This window comes from Pocillopora verrucosa, chromosome 6 (genome assembly GCF_036669915.1).
Source record: "Pocillopora verrucosa isolate sample1 chromosome 6, ASM3666991v2, whole genome shotgun sequence".
In the NCBI taxonomy this organism is placed as follows: Eukaryota; Metazoa; Cnidaria; class Anthozoa; order Scleractinia; family Pocilloporidae; genus Pocillopora; species Pocillopora verrucosa.
This window is the reverse complement of record NC_089317.1, coordinates 4,634,658-4,655,401: the sequence shown is the minus strand read 5'-3', so window position 1 is coordinate 4,655,401 and position 20,744 is coordinate 4,634,658. Positions and strand designations below refer to the sequence as shown.

At 39.0% G+C, this 20,744-nt stretch overlaps 1 protein-coding gene and 1 long non-coding RNA gene across 3 annotated transcripts; one reads left to right on the top strand and one right to left on the bottom strand.

Annotated features, from left to right (window-relative positions):
- Nucleotides 1-4,338: 4,338 nt before the first annotated feature.
- LOC131780726 (uncharacterized) lies at nt 4,339-10,755 on the bottom strand. 2 transcript variants are annotated; one of them, XR_009339900.2, is made up of 4 exons: nt 10,631-10,755; nt 8,223-8,325; nt 4,705-4,907; nt 4,339-4,615 (listed from the first exon to the last, which is right to left on the bottom strand). It is a non-coding gene; the product is annotated as an uncharacterized lncRNA (long non-coding RNA). The 2 variants fall into 2 exon arrangements; XR_009339899.2 differs by lacking the exon at nt 4,705-4,907.
- On the top strand, nt 6,089-8,029 carry LOC136281572 (uncharacterized). Its single transcript, XM_066168242.1, has one exon. It carries the CDS (start codon nt 6,089-6,091, stop codon nt 8,027-8,029), a length of 1,941 nt encoding a protein of 646 aa, XP_066024339.1.
- Nucleotides 10,756-20,744: the final 9,989 nt, after the last annotated feature.

The following is a 20,744-nucleotide window of genomic DNA, read 5'->3' as shown; positions in this document are numbered from 1 at the left end:
TTAACAAAGATAAATTTGAATTGTTTTTACTGCTGTTGTTGTTGTTGTTGTTTTTTTTTCGTAAAAGTTTTCACTATGACTCTTACAAAACATTAAATCCTCTTTTTCTATCTATACTATCTAATACCTATAGTGCCAGAGGTCGTTACTTATAAAGGTTTTATATTATGAATTTAAAAAAACAATTAATATTTTAAATTAAAATAATTTAATCTGGGTTTCTTTATGTCTTTGTTCAAAAGCCTTCTTCAGATAATTTTATCTATGCTTTTCAAGGCATCCAATCATCAAATTTTATACAAAAGTGGCAGTACTGAACTTTCTTTTAAAGAAATCCAATCATTTAAAAATGAAAGACTTATTATCTTTTACACAGGATTCCCATTTGTAGTATGGACTGAAGAAATGAGTTCACCTGAAATCAGAGTCCAACCTCCTCTTTGCTTCTAGTCAAGGTCCATATCACTAATAGCAACCATAGGCATCCTGGGAGTGTAAGGTGAAGGGGGGATGAGGAGGGGCGGGAGAGGTGTTTACATAAAGACTGCAAATGTCTATGCTGCCTCCAAGGGTGGCGGGTGCTTGCAATTTCATGATGTATCTGTTGACCCACGCCAATTCATACCTTTTAGTGATGGAGTTTAAAGTCAGTAGTGTAAGTTGCGGACCTTGTACCATGTAGGTATTTCCTGGATTTATGGTCAAGGGTACTAAATTGACCAATCGTAATGCTAACTTGACTAATCATAGTGCACATACTAACTGAGAGATGATAATAACTGAGGGATAATAAAAATGTTTAACCCTGTTGTTACTTTTGACTTTTCTTAAGGTCTTAGCTTTGTGTGCTTCGCATGAAACAACTTGTTAAACCGAAGACTCTCTTCCGGCATTAGATGGTATGAAGTCTGAATTAAATGAAGACTAAATTGAATAACTTTTATGGTTATACTGGATAGAGCATATAATGAAATATGTTATTGATAAAAATATGTCATTTAACTCAATGGATAATCACTTGTATCCTTTTTAATCTTTCTGTTTTTCAATTTGTGCTCTTGAATAGTATTTGAGACTACCTCAGCCAGTTATGCCGGTCAAAGGGCCTTCAAAATGGTTGTAATATTTTGTTGAACCACAATTTATGAATTTTAAGCTCAAACGAGACCGTTCAGAGCCTCACACCACGCAGATATGATTGTTTAAACTAAATACTTTCTGCTATGCATGTTTTTTTCAAATTTTGAAACGAGACACTTTCTTTCAGTACTTGTCAAAAGGCTCACACTTAAGGTACAATGGCATATTGAAATAACTATTGAATAAAATGAATAGTAAAAAACGCCCCCAGGGAACTGAAGAAAACTGAAGCCCTTTAATGATTAACGCACTCGAGCTGGGTAACCAATAACTGACTATTTATCATCAATTATCTCACCTTCACATTTACCTGAGTCAACAAGGAAATTGTGAAATAAATCAAATTTTGCGCGGAGGATTTCCATCATGGAAAGGGCGAAAAGAATTCACCCTTAAGGAGCCTCTTAAGGGTGCAATCCAAAACTTATACTCCTTTTTTTTAAGCGTCTTTTTCTACAGTCCCTTTTTCTAAGGCGACTGTGTTTTCGCACCTTGTTTGCAAGTTCTTTGGCGACCTCTTTCCAAGACTTTAATTTCGCGACTTTTTTTCCGCGACTCTTTTGTTGCGACTTTTACCGTGGGCTCAGAGCACAGCACGTGCGGTAAATGGCGTCGTCAACATCATCGTCAACGTCGTCAGCCACATACAAAACAACAAAAGAGTTAAAATGACCATAAATGTAAATTGAGAGCAGTTTATTAGCATTATTGAACATCAACAGGACCATCGTCACTGGCCTCTAAAACAGCTAGGACCTCTTTTTGAGCAGCTTCAAATTGCTGCCTTGAGCCCGTGTGAACTGGCTTAGCCTTGTAATGGGAAACAACCGTGTAAAAAAGATTATGCACAAGATAAAAATCGAAGAAAAGGGCGACCAAAAAATATCCTCTAAAAACTCAAGTGTTAGTGTAAACGCGGGGTTAACGCTTAACTGCAGGTTTTGTTAAATGGCCCACAAATTTCACGATGAAATACTTTTCCGTCCTTATCATCTGCACGAGAACAGTGAAGCGGTTCTCAACGATAGCAGTCTTTTGTTCTTGTAATCAGACCTCGTGTTGGGAGTTCAAATTGCTATTAACCAGTTTTTCTCTTTTTGGTTTCTTCATGTGAAATGTGCTGTACTTTAAATGGAGAATTCTTACCATGGTTAAGCCGCAACTATTAGAAATTTTACAACCTCAAGATAAATAAGAATTTGAGACAAAAAGATTAACAAAAATACAGATAAAATGCATAATTTTTAGGTAACAGCACATTGACAGTCTATACAGTGAGAACCATAGCTAGGAAACGTGATAAAGCGATTCATTGTTTTAAGACGACGAAACTACAACTTACGGGCGGCTAAAAACTATTAAAATTGAAGGTAAAAAAAATATGGTTTGAGGAGATAGGCAAATATACCATTGTGAAATATAAGCTTAAGCTTACTTTCATTTTCAATAACTGATCATGAAGCTACTGAAAGTTCAGAAGCTCGATAAAAACGGTTTCATCCGAAATATCATTGACTTACTGATAACGTCAATGAAGGACCTCGGACCTCGGACCTCGGACCTCGGACCTCGGACCTCGGACCTCGGACCTCAGACCTCGGACCTCGGACCTCGGACCTCGGACCTCGGACCTCGGACTTCGGACTTCGGAATTAGGACTTCAGACTTCAGATCCCAGGGTACCAGTCTTCCAATTTTTCATTCTTTGTTGTTGTGTACCAACATGGATGACGATGTCAGGAGATTTGTCATTTATTACTCAGGCACGTTAAAGCATGGTTACAACGTGAAAACGAGGCCAAAAAATTATTTTTTCATTCCGGGTCGTTGTAGAAGATCAAATTTAACAAATTTCGGCGAGGTTATTACTATGGAAATTATGTATCATTCCATGCAATATCATTGCCATAGCAACCATAATTAAATTATAGTCACCCTTGACGACGCCCAAATTAATTACCTTACTTTGAATTGAAATGGGGCAAACCAAATCTTCAAGACTTGAATCAAGTTCGCCCAAACCGTATTTAGGAATAGTTAATTCGTAAGAGTTAGCCCTGCAAAGGCGTCGGCATCAGCCATATGTCCGTGGATGAATAGGTAAAAGTCAGGAAATCGTCACGGCAGCAGTTTGGAGGGTCTTTACGTTAAATTCTTAATGGTTACGAGCTTTGGGGTCAACATTGCAAGGCTAAAACAAGAAGAAGAAGAAGTTCAGCAGAACTAACGTATGTTAAAATTTTTCACACTTGAATCGATTTTCTTTCCCCCATGGCGCGAAATAGGTCGTCACTTGACAATGTTCCGATTCGGACGCCATTTTGTTTCACGGCCTTTGGGAGACTGAAACAGAAACTTCGAATCCCTCTCCCCTGGGGAAGAATTCAATTGTATTTATGCCCTTTTTCTGGGGGATATGGTGAAATGAACTATGGACTAAAAAGCAGACTTCAAGATGGCGGTCGAAGGAGAGGATTCTTCGAGCTCTCGAATTAAGATTAAATTGGGTCGTTTTTAACTTTAGGGTGCCTAACAGCCATTTACAGTGTCCTTCTAGGCTACAGAATACATTTCAAGGTAGTGTTTTCTTAATATTTCCGTAATTCTTTAATAAAAAATCGATGAAGAATGGCAATGGTCCATTCAAACCTTCGTAGACTTTATATTAGTTGATGAATGAATAAAGTGGTCCGCAAACGCGGCTCGTATTACATGTTACATGAGCTCCTTAGTTTTTGGCGCGCAATTTGTCTTAAATTTCGAGCAGTTAGCTAGTTCAAGTAGCAGCGTGGAGAGTTCCAACTTGTGTTTAATTAGAACACAATATCAAATCCCATATCCTCTGCCAAGGCAACAAAGATGTCTTTAAAGATTGAATGTGCTTGGGCAAGAGTGTTTCTTAGAGAAACTAAAAGTTTAAGCAAAACTGAAAGGATTCCCGGTGAAGGAAATACAAAGTTTGCTGCTAGGTTGCTGCAAGATAGATTTAAAATCTTCAATGAACATTTTCAAGAATACCCTGGGCTACACATAAAACGGGAAGACTTCATGCGGCATTACAGAACCATTGATGAAAAATTTTACAACTGGAGAAGTAAAACCGAAAAAGAAGCATACCTAAAAGCATTTTCCTCAATGAACTGGAATGAGGGCAAAGTAATTAGTAAAGAAGGGAAAAAAGATCACTCGTTGACCAGCTGCCAGGCCTGTCTTTTATTCAACTCTCAATTACAATCTACCTTCCCTATAAGTAAGTTTTGCAGAGGGGCTAGGAAAGGACCTCTGACTGAACTTAACACAAATGTCAAGAGACAATGTCAGAGAGAACCTAAGGTCACAAAAAGGAAATTAAAAAGCATTAGGGAAGCAATATATGCCACTTACAATGAAAAATGCCAGGAAAACTTTCAAAAATCACTAAGTGACATTCTAGTGCTTGTCCCTGAAGCGGGTCTTCAAAAGAAGCCTTCACCTGCTGAAAAGAAAAAAATGAAGAGAAATGAGCGAAGGCAAACAAAAAAAGAACTAGAGACCAAAATGTCACAAAATGACAGTGCAGTTCACCTTAGCCTTCGACAGTCTTACAGTTCAAGACAAGTCCAAAGAATGGCCCTGTCCTTTGAAACCTTTGAAGAGGCCGAGGAGAGAGCAAAAACGACCCCACCAAAGGTCAGGGAACGATCCCACACAGCTTCACCTGCTAACATAGAAGGAAAGTTGGACCAGCTACTTGCAGATGTAGAGTCATGGCCTGATGGTCCTCCAAACTGGTCAGAAAAAGCCAGAATGTACAACATCAAAACCAAGGGAAATGATTTGACACCTGGCAATGGAGGGCAATTAGTCAAAGCCTTTTTGAAGTCAAAAAAAGTAGACATTACCAGATTTAAGCCCCCATCAGAAGTGCATCTCAATTCAGAGGATGGCCTTACAGGTAAAAAAAGTGGTAAATTTGTAACTAAGCCGACAGTGGAGAGTTACATCTCTGCAATATCATTTATAAGCAAAAGAAATTGTGTATTAGGATTGAACAAAATTTGATTTATTAATTAAAGAACAGTGAGATTTAAGAGTTAAAATTTAGAATTTAAAAGTAGAAGAAGAAGGCCTGAAGTAATAAGAATGCATACAACAGTCTAAGTCAAGTTAATGATGAATGTGTGACCCTATAATACTTTCATGGGTTTTTATCATTTCTCTAGCCTCATGTAAGAAAAGGTTTGATTAATTTTCCAGGATTCAGGGTACGCAGAGCTACGAGGAAGCAAAAGGGGGGAGAAATTTCTGTGCCTGTGATGCAATCAAATAAACAACTCAAGCAAAGCATCCATGAGGGAATAGAGAGTGGCAAATTTAACATAGGAGAGCCAGTGATAGAAAGAGAGATTACCAAATTGGCTATAAATGCACAGGGAGAGATAGAGCAGAAGAAATGCCACTTGCAAGCAAGGAAAATTCCCTTCCAAGACATTAGAAAAGAAGCATTGATTAAAAAAAAAAACCTCCTTCGAATAAAAAATGATGCATTTTATGAAGAGCTCAGTGAAAGTGAGATTCGTGCAGAGCTAGAAAAGATCAGTGAGGATATAAGGGGAACACATGATGAAATCAAACAAAGGCTGAAAAGCTTTCAGCGGAAGAGGCATTGGCTGATTTGGCATGACCATTCAACCCTTTCAAATTATGGTCACATGCTCTTTTGTGTGAGAGAGATGTATGACCCAGCAATTCATCTCTCTGATGCAGAAGCTAGAGTTCAATATGGAAAAGATGTGGATGTCCAGGCAACAGTGGAGAGGCCCTATCTGTATATACTGTACTCTATATATATAGGCAGAGCAGTTCCAGCATTGAAGATCAGATAAAATTTGTTCCAGCCAGACATGATGATTTAGTAAATTTAACCCAAAAAGTGAAAACAGAAGAGGATGTTGAAGTAGAAGATGAGATGAGATTCATGAATGGAGACAACCCTGCAGCAAACTTTGAATGTGGAAATCAGCATGGAGGGCATTATGGTTGCCCAGGTTGTGATGGGCATTTAAGCATGTGCCACGATCTAGATTACATGGCCCAAAGAAAGTACAGAACATTGACCGAACGGCAACAGCTGGTGTTAGCAGGAAGGAAAGGAAAAGAGGCAAAACAACTCTTGAACCCATTAAAAGATCTCAAGGTCAACGAGCTACGAGCTGAAATTGAAGCAAGAGGACTTGGAGATTCAGACAAGACCAAACCAGAACTTGCAAAAATTTTAAATGAAGAACTTGGAGGGGCAACAAGAATTCCAGCACTGTTGTTTGGGGATGAGAGTGTTTCTGTGGAAAGTCTCAACCTCCAGTCCTATGAGGTACTGTGTTTTGAAGCTCTTCACTGCTCCATGAATCACATTAAAAACATTCTGGAAGACATCCCACATCACATTTCTGACATTGATACACTCATAAAACTTAAAGAAATACTAGCTGTCCAACTTAACAAAGAGAAAAAACGAGGAGTAGATAATCGCAAGACACTAATCTACTTAACTATAGCCCTTTACCAGACAACAACCCATGATGTGAGAGCTTTGCTGGCCACCCTGTGCGAAATGGTGGAAATTTTTTATGGCCAGGACAGAAAGAGGTCACCAAAGTTGATATTAAGGTTGCATAACCTGTGTTGGAGGCATGCAATTTTGTGCCGTAAAGTGATGACCCCAACTAGAGCCCTAACAAGCAGAAAGCTCTTTGGCATATACTTCCATGCATGTGTATCTCATTCTGCCTTTCTTCTTCGTCTTGCTTCACACCGTTCAACTAATGCAGAAATGTTTGAGAGGTTGTTTGAGGAGCTGACCGACATCACCAGGAAGACCTGGAACAACCGAGTTGAAAGCTTAGTGAGCAATGCAGTTCTGCATATGCAAGCAGAGAAGACTTCAGGAGGAAACACAGCTGTGACCTGCATCATCAGGCAAGAAAAGGAAATCAGCAACATCAGCAAAGCCCTACCAAAGCTGGGAAACACAGTTTTACCCAAAGATGTCATCAACACACATGCTAGGCACTGGGAGGCTCACCTTCAGTCTATTGCTGACTTCCTTGTACCGGGAGAAGGAGTTTGGTGGAGAGAAATTGAGGATGAAGACTGCATTGAGTTCTTTGATGGTCCTGAGGAAATTGAATTCAGGGAGCAAGGACCTTCCCTTCACCACTTTCGCTCCTCCAATATCAGAATGGAGAAAATTTTCCTTCAACACTGCTGGGAAGAATGCATTCAAAGCGGAATCAAAATCCCAGCTACCAGAATTCCCAATGAAGAAAACCATAATAGAGAAGAATGCATGCAACAAAATCTGCCAGTTCAAGATCAGTCATTTGAGAGTGATGGTGAATGTGAAGAAGAAGCTGAAGATACAACTCTATTAATTGATGAAGAAGAGAGTACTGAAAACCTAGAAAATAATCAGATTCCGGAACCACAGCAGCTGAGTGAAACAGTGCAAAATGAGACAGGTGAACCACTGGCTAAGAAACCAAAATTATCTGAAGATTTTTTACCATCCAGCAAAACAGCAAAAGCTCTTTCAGAGATTCTTGGCACAACCAAAGATGTTATGTTATATGAAAAACTTAAAAAAAATGCAACAAAAAATTCAAGCTCAAGATACCACAAAGAACACTTCTTAAATCACCTGGCACACATTCAAGTACAAGTTCTAAAGAAATACAAGGACATAAATGAAGCAATTACTGAGTGGTCAGCCAACTTCAACAAAGTCTTCAAAAAAAATCCCACAGAGAACCACATGAAAAAAGATCCAGTTATAGCAAAAACATGGAGGAAAAATAAAGTTGCCACTGAGCTACTGAAAATATGGAAGATCACCATTCACCTTCCTAAATAAACACTTCAAATTATTCAATGTTTTAACATATAATACGTGCTGATATTTTGTGATTTGCATAATATTTTTCCAAGCCCTGAAAATAATTAATATTTACAGTCCTCAACATTAAGTCCAAAGAAAAGCTGTCTTCAGTGGGTTCCACATGTGCTGTAAGCATGAAAAAGCACCAAAAAAACTATTTAATACATACCATTTTGAGGAACTTTAGTATAACAATCCAACTGATAAATACGAGTATCCTACATGTATGTAGATCTGGAACATAACTGAAGGCAATGTAGCATGGTAGAAATCTAAAAAAGAACAGCAACAACATGATTAATCATGAAATTAGAAGATCCTCGCAGCTAAGAACACTACTGAAACTAGTAGTTGTAAGTAGGACCTGAAAAAAATTTCAGGCCCGTACGGGATTTGAACCCATGACCTCTGCGATACCGGTGCAGCGCTCTACCAATTGAGCTAACAAGCCAACTGGGAGCTGGTCAATGAATTGGGTACAAATAAACATCCGAGTGAATGAAGATTTAGAAATATGAAAAATTCACATATTTGCACTGCGGTGGAAAGATGAAATTAGAAGATCCTCGCAGCTAAGAACACTACTGAAACTAGTAGTTGTAAGTAGGACCTGAAAAAAATTTCAGGCCCGTACGGGATTTGAACCCATGACCTCTGCGATACCGGTGCAGCGCTCTACCAATTGAGCTAACAAGCCAACTGGGAGCTGGTCAATGAATTGGGTACAAATAAACATCCGAGTGAATGAAGATTTAGACCAGCTCCCAGTTGGCTTGTTAGCTCAATTGGTAGAGCGCTGCACCGGTATCGCAGAGGTCATGGGTTCAAATCCCGTACGGGCCTGAAATTTTTTTCAGGTCCTACTTACAACTACTAGTTTCAGTAGTGTTCTTAGCTGCGAGGATCTTCTAATTTCATCTTTCCACCGCAGTGCAAATATGTGAATTTTTCATATATCTAAATCTTCATTCACTCGGATGTTTATTTGTACCCAATTCATTGACCAGCTCCCAGTTGGCTTGTTAGCTCAATTGGTAGAGCGCTGCACCGGTATCGCAGAGGTCATGGGTTCAAATCCCGTACGGGCCTGAAATTTTTTTCAGGTCCTACTTACAACTACTAGTTTCAGTAGTGTTCTTAGCTGCGAGGATCTTCTAATTTCATCTTTCCACCGCAGTGCAAATATGTGAATTTTTCATATATCTAAATCTTCATTCACTCGGATGTTTATTTGTACCCAATTCATTGACCAGCTCCCAGTTGGCTTGTTAGCTCAATTGGTAGAGCGCTGCACCGGTATCGCAGAGGTCATGGGTTCAAATCCCGTACGGGCCTGAAATTTTTTTCAGGTCCTACTTACAACTACTAGTTTCAGTAGTGTTCTTAGCTGCGAGGATCTTCTAATTTCATCTTTCCACCGCAGTGCAAATATGTGAATTTTTCATATATCTAAATCTTCATTCACTCGGATGTTTATTTGTACCCAATTCATTGACCAGCTCCCAGTTGGCTTGTTAGCTCAATTGGTAGAGCGCTGCACCGGTATCGCAGAGGTCATGGGTTCAAATCCCGTACGGGCCTGAAATTTTTTTCAGGTCCTACTTACAACTACTAGTTTCAGTAGTGTTCTTAGCTGCGAGGATCTTCTAATTTCATCTTTCCACCGCAGTGCAAATATGTGAATTTTTCATATATCTAAATCTTCATTCACTCGGATGTTTATTTGTACCCAATTCATTGACCAGCTCCCAGTTGGCTTGTTAGCTCAATTGGTAGAGCGCTGCACCGGTATCGCAGAGGTCATGGGTTCAAATCCCGTACGGGCCTGAAATTTTTTTCAGGTCCTACTTACAACTACTAGTTTCAGTAGTGTTCTTAGCTGCGAGGATCTTCTAATTTCATCTTTCCACCGCAGTGCAAATATGTGAATTTTTCATATATCTAAATCTTCATGATTAATCATGTTGCAATATTTAATTTTGTACAGCAATTTTTAAGTCATCAATTTATTTATGCTTCTAAAGGATTCATTGAACAAAATGAGCTCAAACTGTAACATTTGCCAAGTGCATGATGAATAATGTCGAGAAAATTAAATCTACTCAAGTGATTTTGAAAGTAATGACTGTATTGTTAGTTCTCATGGTTAACTTTCATATTAGGACTTTTGATAAAAGGGCAATGGTTCACCAGAATTCTTTTTTCAGAACTAAATCATAAATTCCTTTACGAAAGATGATTTAAACTTAAGCTAACAAAATGCTTTTCTTCTTACAAATGTCCCTTTCTCTCCACGTTTGTAAGTTGGACCTTAACACAGGTTACGCTGATCAAAAGAAAGATTCTCTAACAACACAAAACAATTTCAATTTCTCACGCTTCGTCCGAAACATATTGAATTAAAAAAGCGTGGAACTAAATTAACACCTGCTCGGCGATGAAAGTAATACGTAGCTTTCCTGTCGGTCAACAATGATCTAGTCTGATCGAACTCACACTGAATTCAATCGAAGGACGCGCAACAAGCAACACCTTTAAACAACGTTTAAAAGGAAGCAGTGATAAAAAATTTCTTACCTACATATTCTTGCCAAGTGATTACAGACCTCTAACACAAACAAGCCTCAGAATATAAGAGAACGACAGAGTTTCCGAAACTTCGATGTGCCACAATGTCCGCCATCTTTGCCGCCATTTTGAAATGTTTTTCTCCAGGCGCGATTGACTTCGCGGGGGGGAATTTTATCATCCTGAGCCATGCCTTAACGAGCCCGAGTACTCAGTGCGGTCACCTCTTTTTGAATTACAACACAAATATGCATGATTTACCTCGTAGTGGATACAGACAAAGTTTTTGTTCTTTTTCAGTGAATGATTTTGAGAGAAACTAGCCTTGAAATGTTACAAGTGCCTGTAGTTTTCAATTGCAACATTTGTCACAAGAGTGTGCAATGATTTACGAAGTTTTTTATCTTCTTACCATAATGTTGCGTGGCAGCGGCCGTATAGTAAATATCTTCATTTTATCTCACAGCTGGCCCTTTTCCTAAAGAATTCTGCTATGCAGGAGTTAAAACCAATATTTGAGCAACACGAGGTAAATTTCAATTGTTGAGGGGAGACTCATAGGCGTCAAATGTGTCAAATGTATCAAATAGCTACCGTGAAGTTACGTCCTTAGTGGCCAGTGTATTTGAATAATGATGGCAAAGAGAATAACAAGTGTGATGACAAAAAAGATGAAATTACAAGCACCCATGTCAAAATAAAATCCACTGCATGATGAAGGAGAATTGTTGTGGTGAACAATCTATTCGCCTCCACTGCTAAAAGTGACGCCTGTATTACTTTCTAACAGGTTAACAGTATGCATACCTTGAAAATGATTTCAGATACTCAGTTTGAAAGCATGGGACTGGCTATAGGTCATGCAGGAAAGATAAAGGCTTTAACAGCTGAAATCAGCGGAGCCCAGATATCAGAAGGTATGTTGCCCCTTTAGGGGAGCTTGCCAAAAGCTTACAAACGTAGTATTTCTAACCCCACAAAATTTAAGGTTCCTGGAAACCCTACTTCACATCATTTGCATATATAACCCCGTATTTCTCCCTTATGATCATTTTGCATGATAGTGGGAAGGGAATGATTTTCATGTGTGCCTTATTACTTTAAAATCATTTTGGACCACGGGACTGAATAAAATCTCTGATGCCGATAGAATAGAAAGAACTGGAGCTGCTCACCCAAAAGACTGAAGCTCATTGCAGTTATAAACTCTTTCTCTTTCGTCATATTTTCTATTATTGAAAAAAAAACTGCATGCAACATGACGTGATTAATAATTTTTTCCGCAGTTCAAAAAGAGGCCAGAATTAGGAATCTAGTCGACAAAAAAAAAATGGAGCTAAAGATGAAAAACGAAAAACCCACGCCGCCCGAACTCAAGTGGATAAGAAGACAGTAAAGCAACGGAAAATGTACTGTACTGGCCTCACCGTTCCTCCGGTAACTCTCGCTTTAAACAAGTAAGACTGAAAGACGGTGGAGGCGTCCGTGAGTTCACGAACAGTGATGGCGATGAGATTTCGGTGGATTTTCTTAAGGAAAAAGCCACAAAGTTTTTCTTCCCAGAACAAGTGCCTAAGTTTGGTGCCCTAGACAACATGTGTTTGCATTTAGGTAACTACGCACAGGAAAGGATAACAACATTCACTGATACTGATGGAAAAACCTTTACCTTTCAAGAGTATCTAAAATCACGGGGCCTTTTTGCCAGCCGATTTCACGTTAACTGATTTTCACGTCTAGGATCAGCGAATGGCGCTTCGCAAGAAGAAGCTTGCAGAAAGCCAGCCGATTTATCCCCGAATGACGAAGACACATTTCAAACGCAGGACGTGTTTATGGGTGCTAGGAAAACACAGATATCTGGAGATTTCGAACATCTTATGGAGACTAGCACACCAAAGACGTCAGCACAAGAAGAAAACCAAAGCGTCCTCCTAGTGTTAAAGAACCGGGTAAGAAAAAGCCCCTTCCCTGATCAAACTGTCAGTGGTAATAAACTGCACATTACCTACGAAAGCGTTAAAAACTCGTCATTTTCCGATGTGGTTATGAGAGTTATGTCATTCTCAAGAGCACAGTGCCTACGACGTTTATTCTTTTCAAGATCTTATAATTCAAGAAATGCCGTTAACCAATTTTGACCCACTGGACTATGGCTTCAACGTTGTCGACATTTCTAAAGGTGAAAAAGTCTTTCTTCAACGGAGTGACGACCCAACGTCTGAAGAAGGTTTCAAGGTAGTGTTTCCTCACGCAGATGCGCAATCCAGTAGCCTTATCGTGCACCCTCCATCTGAAGTTTGGGGTTACGATGACAAACAGCTGATATGCGGAGTTGTATCATCCTGCTATATGTCACCAAATGCATGGTACGTGTGGTATCGTGATGGAATCCAGATCAAAGCAGGAAACAAACATTGCTGTCTGCCAGTTTCTTTACCAGGTAATTATCATATCGAGGTGCACCGCGGGGAACAAAGGACTACGTCGGAGCCAGTTTTGGTTTGCAATTTGAGTGATTTGGAACCTCCGAGTGTCTCTGCTTCCGACTCAAGCGCTAAGGCGAACTACACCCCACTGCCTGTTGTGGAAAAGGAAGAAATTAACTTTGCAGCGAGAGATGAAATTGACCGAGGTTCCTTTGGTGTCGTGTACGGGGGCGTGTGGGCCAGAACCGAGGTCGCAGTGAAGCATGTTAAAATACAAAACGCCAAGTGTCTTCAGACTTCTAGAGCCTTCTTTTCAGGCCTTCTTTTCACTACTGCTTAAGTAGTGTTCATAACTGCGAAGATCGCTTTCATATTCACAATAAGCTGGATGTTGGGAAGCAAGTTTCGTTAGCTGTTGCCTACTTTCACAATTTGAAACCTCCTTTACTTCACAGAGACATAAAACTTGCCAATGTGCTGGTAGCCGAGAAAACTCACATTACAAAGCTGTGCGACATGGGCAAACTGAAGTCCGCGCAATCCCATACTCACACGACTAGCTCAGCAATCTGAGGAACTCCCTCTTACATGGCCCCCGAATGTCTGCTTGAGAGGAGGAAAGCAGCAATCCATTCAGATTTCTGGTCATTGGCATGTACGCTCGTTGAACTTTTCACCGAGAGGGAATGTTGGGAGCAACTGTTGGAAGGTAAGGAAGCAGCGGCTGGAAGGAAAAGTGATGATTTCGACAGCGACGTTGAGTCGCTTATTGCCATAATGAGGAAGAAAGAATGCCCGCGCTCACTAGAATTCTTGCCAGACACGGTTGGTGCTTCCCTTCGGGGTATTCTCGTGGACTGTTTCGAGTATGAAACAGAAATGAGGCCAAGAGCTATTGACCCTGTAAATGCATTTTCGTAAAGGTTCTTAGAACTCACCAGTCAATGTGAAAAGTGCTTGTAGCAGTTTAACCGTTTAAATGTTTTGTTAATTTTTCATTAATGAGATGTTTCTGTTCAAGGACACAACTAAGGCTGTTAGAGTTTAGTTGAGTAAGGAGGAGTATTAGGAAAGTCTAGGTGTTATTTCAACGACACACATGAGTTAATTGAAATGGCGTAGTAAGTAAGATGTTGACTGATCTGTTATAAAAATGCCACGTTCATTCCTCGACAGTTCCCCACTGTTCCTCTTCTCCTCTTCTTGCCTGCCTTTAAGAAGGCATAATTGAACCACATGTTTTGACGAGTGTGAAATCTATGTAATAATAAGCTTCAATTATGACTACTCAAGCACAGTTAGATAATTAAGAGGTTCTAGGAAAACAAAGTAGGCGGCGTCATTCCATAATTTTCATAGATTCTGGGACCTCCCTGGCAATCGACCTTTTTGACGCTATCATTGATATTTTTAGTTAATACTCGAAGATTTTGTATATTATCGATCCATAGACTAGCTAACCATTCAACATTTGCATCAGAGTTAGAACAATTTACAACGTTATGTTCTCTTATAGTATTATTACAGTTATGTTCTAGTTATGACAAGTTATTCTCTTTCGGACATCCTAACGAAAAAGTACTTGAAATAGCTTTATTACGGGACATGAAAATGCCACATACGGACAACATAATATAAGTAATAGAACCGTTGCTTTATCTTTACTTGTTATGTGCTTTTCCCACACTAGTTAACACTCGAGACGAGAGGCGAAAACCGATAAAATGCGGCGAGAGAAAACCACAACGGTCAGATTAAGTCATCCATTTTAAGAAATTGGACGATCTCAGAGTACAATTTAAGAGCCTCGCGTTCATTTGAGGGTGGAGAATAATCTGGTTTGATCAATCTCACTAGTTCTTCTAAATCCTCGTTATTCTCGACACAGCTCTCAGCATACATTTCTTTGCACAGAGTTACATCTTCGATGTCCACATTCATCAAGTAGTTGTGTGTTCCATAGATTTCGGGTTTAAAAAACATGACGTCTGGTTTTCCACCCTCTATTCCCAGTCGTTGTTGTCGCTGAATGTTATGTGTATTCCACAACTCTACCACAAGATCGTCATGGTACAAACCACAATCACGGAGGTCTCTAAAAAAGTTTATCCACCACCCCCCTCCACCCTCTCGAAATTTAGACCACCAGGCTTCAATGCGTTGATTTCCTGCGAATTGGTCATCGTCATACCAACGAAAGAATTGTGGAGGAGTGCCAATGATTGCGTTTTCAGTTCCCCTGTCACAGCGCATCCTTCTTGGAACACCTCCAAGTTGTTGAACTGCATTTAGGTAGTTTGAGGCAATAACTCTGGGATTCTTGTTTGTGGAATTGACTTCTAACCAAAGAATTCGCTTCGAGAAGCCGTCTACTGCGCCGTGAACGAAAAAGACAAAGGGTGCGAGCTTATCCCATCCGTCAACGTGCCATAAGAAGTTTGGCCCGGGGGTGACATATCTTCGTCGCTTTAGCCTACGTCTTTGACGACCCTCCACTCCTTCAGGGTCTATAACGCGAAGGGATTTCATAACAGTATCTCTTCTTACTTGCAAATTGTACTTTCGCCTCAAGCACCTCGTTAGTTGACGATTGCCCATAAAGGGACCACGCAAGTTCTCCAATTCTTCGAGAATATCAGCCACTATTCGCTCAAGGGGTGCTTCATTGTCACATCTCGCCCTTTTAGGTCCCAAACGTTGCAAAATTCGTTATAAAGTACGCACTGAGAGTACTATCCCATGTTGTAAAGCTAAAAAACCAGCAATTTCAGCGTTAGTAAATTCTTGAGAGAAGTAGCTTCTTATTGTATTACCCCTCTCGACGCCAGAATCTTTGTTTAGATCAGGTGTGTAAACATGTAAAACATACTGTGATAGACATAGCGTGTTTAGAAGGACGCTAAGATGTAGCAACCTGTTTCAGAACATAATAAACATTAATTAAAGCACCACTCACTCAAATCTTAAATAGAATGACTAAAACCATTAAGGATCAGGGACTTTCCACTAACTGAAACATAAAGACGCACATTGACGGATTTAAAGATTTTTTTTCACCTTTTGAATACTGAACATTGAATTAAGACCGACGACAGAATTCTGTAGTGAGAGCTATGATTCCGTGAAGTGTAAAACCTCGAGTCTTAACTCTTTTAAGTCATATTTTATAAGTCTGAAGTCTGAAGTCCCTTCTTGGCTTTCGTAAAAAATAGATAATTCTTTGCGTTCCAGTGCGTACTAAAGTATGTTTTTAATTCAAAACATGCGTATCGCCAATGCATACGAACGAGCAGCTGGAAAATGCCCCGTCAGATGTTTCTTTTGACCAAAGGAAAACGCGCAAGCATTTAGTTTGATAGGTAATTTAGTGTTATCAACTGGGTTGACAACGTAAAATAGCCACCGTCAAAACTCTGACGAAGGGCTAATGCTCGAAACGTCAGCTTTTTTACTCTTTACGGTGGCTAATTTACGTTTTCAACCCAGTTGTTAACACTAAATTACCTGCTATACTCTCCCACCGACGCAGCACCACAGTTTCTTTAGAAACTTACCCCTTTATTCATTTAGTTTAATGTTTGGTGTAAGGTTGTTTTTGAGCCTTTTCCGCGATAGCCGAACACCGCTAGATACAATAAGAGACAAACTTGTGACACTAATTTATTTTGATATTGTTCATTGCCCGAGTGTTGGGGCGACATGGTATAGTGCGAGTTGTACGAGGAATGGTTGCACATGAGCTGCGAGGGATTTAAGACTGCCCCGGAGGGCAAATGGCTCTGCATTGTCTGCAGATCGCCAGACCTTAGACGTCTTCGTAATTGTTAAGGTGTCATTTCAAATCCCTCAACAGTTAATAATCGTTAAAATTAGAAAATAAGATTGAGTTCGATGAAATAGTCTCCTCTTTTGTTAAGACGTAGACATTAATGTTGATTTGCATTTGAAAATAAGCTGAGAGTTCCAATAGTTCAGAGTAGAAACATTTTTACTTATAATGGCTTTACGAACGACTCGTAGTAGGAGTAGTTACTTCGTTCTTGTTCGGAAACTGTTTCATGTTATTTAATAAGAAAATCAGACTGAGTTATTTTTGTGACTGGACACAACAATCTCCACTGTTGTTATGGCGTTTGTATCAATGTTGATTCTCATCACAAGAAGCAAAGATTTATTGTGAAAATTTTAATGGTTTGAATGCAGTAGTTTGTTCGCATCTAATTCTTGCGTATACCGTACGACTCGCTATAATAAATGCGCCAGAATTGGAACAAAATGGCTGTTTTTCTCTACCTTTGTTGAGGAATGTTGTGTTGTGATTGAAAAGAACATCGACAACAAGCTTGCAAATAGAATTAGTTACCAAATATGATACAAATGATGCTTAAAAGCAAAGTTTGGTAGGGGGGGTCCAAATCTGCGAAGGGGGACCATATCCGCTGTAACACCGGTATGTTCACTTGCTAATAAAAGCTTATAATCATCACAAGCATCTTTTCAACACCAAGAGGGGAAAGGTGACTAAAAAGCTGGTGTTTGAAAGAATTTCAGAATATTTCAACACAACTGAACACCTGTAACAGTTAATTTCCTCTCTTTAACCCTTTCACTTCCAGGAGTGAATGATAAGTAATTTCTCCTTATAATATAAATACATTATCAAACAGAAAGATGACGAGAGAGAAAGAAAAACATCAACTTGGGGATATTGTCCATTATGTAATTCTCAGAGCCAAATTATAAGAGAAGTATGGCATAGGGTAGGGAGAATTGACATTGAGATCTTGTGAGGGAAGGGGCAAAGTTTCTCAGCTTCTAATGAGCAGTAACAATGTTCATAAGGTGCACCCTCCTTTGTGCTGCTTCATGACCTCGTGGTTCTTGTTTCTCACTTCCACCATCAGCATGACCTGGTAGGAAATACCCATTATCAATATCCAGGTTCAACAAGGGTAGCTGTACAGTTTCTAAATTGTATAAACCATTTTTTGTTTGAATATTTCATTTCACCAAAGGCTACTTGTCCATTTGTATTTTAAACTAGACGCATATTTGCGTTCACCCGGGCTTTCTGTTGGAAATAAACTTTGTTTTTTGTGCTTACATTTGCCTAAGTTTGTGTGTAATTATTGTTTGATCCTGTAACTGTTTTTTCTCTTGGTATGCAATCCCTAAAGAATCGGATGACAATATTACATCAATGTCAGACCAACAGTAAACACAAGTGAGAATGGCACTGTCAGATTTAAAACTGATAATAATTGATACTTTGCTACTGCACATCCATCAAAAACTAAAATAAATATTGTCAACATCGAACAACTGCCTATTTCAGGACTTAGCATTATTACAGTAGGTGATTTGTATTAAATTCCACCAATTTGAAGAAAATTTGTCTTTGAAGAAAATAAAAATGTTTACAATTTGTGCCATTCCTGGATACTTTTCAAGATGATAGAGTTGATTAAAAATATGAGACAAAAGGATGACCAACCATTCACAGAGTTATTAAATAGATTCAGAACTGCTTCACAAACAGAGGGTGATATTCAATGCATTCAGTCAAGGCTAGTGCATCCTGAAGATACTGATTACCCAGTATCCATTGTTTTGTATTTTTGGGACAGTTTTTCTGTATCTCCTGTTTATTTTTCATATCCCTGAATTGTTTTTTCTCCAATGATATTTTTTTTCTCTGCTGGCTCCATTGCTTTATATTATTGTTTTTTTTTCTATGTTTAATCATCAATTTTTCTTTCCTTTCTGTCAAATACTTTACATGAAGAGTATTATATTTCTCTAGTATTTTTCTAATGGCATCAACTAGTGAAGCCATTCCATTTATGTTTTTAGTGTACTGAATAGGGATGTCTCTTTTATTATAAAGTAAGGGGGAATACGCATATTTTGATCTTTTTGTGGGTTTAAAGGTACAACTGATGCAGTACGAAGAAAATGATATGAAAAACCCTGTACATTCACTATTATGTATTATTTCATTCTCAAGAATTGACTTGCTTTGAAGTGAATCAGTTAATAGTCCTTCACTCTTAAACAAATTATCCAAATTTACTTCAGTTTCACAAACATCTACAGTTCTTGGAAGATTAACTGGTGATTGCTGGTTGTGTTCTAAACTTCATTTACAACACATCTTTTTGCCTTTGTCAACAATGGCAGGTAAGGATGAGTTGTAACTCCAGTAATTACATGATTCATTATAGAGTAGCAAAGAGAGTGTAGAGCTACTGCACAACTTAGATTAAAGTTTATGGTTTCATTCAGAGTGTTTGGAGAAACCATCCTATTTTGAATGTTCTCAATTTGTACTCCTCTCACTTCAAATATATCATTGTTATGTATACTCTGAAAATAATGCACTTAACTATCAGGAGACAGTACTTCGAGAAGAATACATGTACCTTGAGGCTGCCCTCTATCATAAAAATCTCTGACGTGAAAACCAAATATTTTAAACCCCGTGTTACTATTACCGTAATACACCCTACTGTTAATACAAAATTGGTGTAGCTTTAAAATATGAGCAGCTCAAAGGCTCTTTGTAAAGATGTACATTACTGATATCCTTCTATAGCAATTTCTTGGTGAACAGTACCAGAGTAGCTTTCACCGTATTCTAGTTGATAATGCTGTTGGCAATTGTGACCGCATTAAATACACCTGTCTGGCTAATCGTGAAAAACTTGAATAAAGCTGATTTTCAATATTCATTATTTGTATATGAGCATTTGCTGAGCTGATACCTTGTGTGTTATTGTAAATCATAGAACACAAACTCATTGCAACACATTGTAGTCCTGCATTCTGTCTAAAAACTAACTCTTTACCTTGACTGTAGGGAGCTACTATTGTTTTGTTAGGGTCAACATATGTTGGAGGGCCAGGATTTTTTCTGTCTCTACTTAATTTGTAGTTGCAATAATTTGCTACACGAGTCTCATTCCTGCAAGAACACATCAGAACACATCTGATCTTTTTGAGGCCGCTAAATTTAACGTATCATCGTCAATAAATTGTTTTAGAACCACGGGTCCCGTTAGGTCGAAATCGATCGAGAGTCTATTGTTTTAGCCTAAAGTAAAAGAAATAAGTATCTAAAAGGGCACTTGGCAAGAAACACATAGACGAAGTGCGAAATTTAGCGTAGCCGGCAACTAAGAATAAAGTGAATACTTACATGGATGATTAACTTGTTCTATTGTGACTCACATTCTCGTGCGGACGAAGAGAAATAAAAGTTGTCTTGTTGGCAGAATTAAAATAAGTATGTCCAGATAGAACTAAATTGAATACTGGAATAAGTCCTTCCAAGGTTTTCTTCTGACTACGAAAATAATCACACATTTGTAAACATTTCCGGAGGCGAATTCGATTGGCCGATCGAAACCATAGCCTCTTGAGCGATTTCGACCTGACGGGACCCGTGGTTCTAAAACAATTCATTGATAACTGACGGTGTGGTCCTCGGCGAGGCTCAGTTTGGAAAGGAGGTAGGGTTACCATGCTGGTTTTCAAGGTCAGCATTAGATTCCATCCACCAAAACCACCTCGGTCGAGAGGGACTGAGATGGAATATTTAATGACTTGTAAAACATAACCGAAGATTCTCGGAAATCCGTAAGTGATGTAGCCGAACATCCGAAGCTGTAAATCCCATGATTCTTGAGGAACAA

Bases quoted from the DNA above. Each gene is read 5' to 3' on its own strand.
- LOC136281572 (XM_066168242.1), top strand. From the start codon at position 6,089: ATGAGATTCATGAATGGAGACAACCCTGCAGCAAACTTTGAATGTGGA.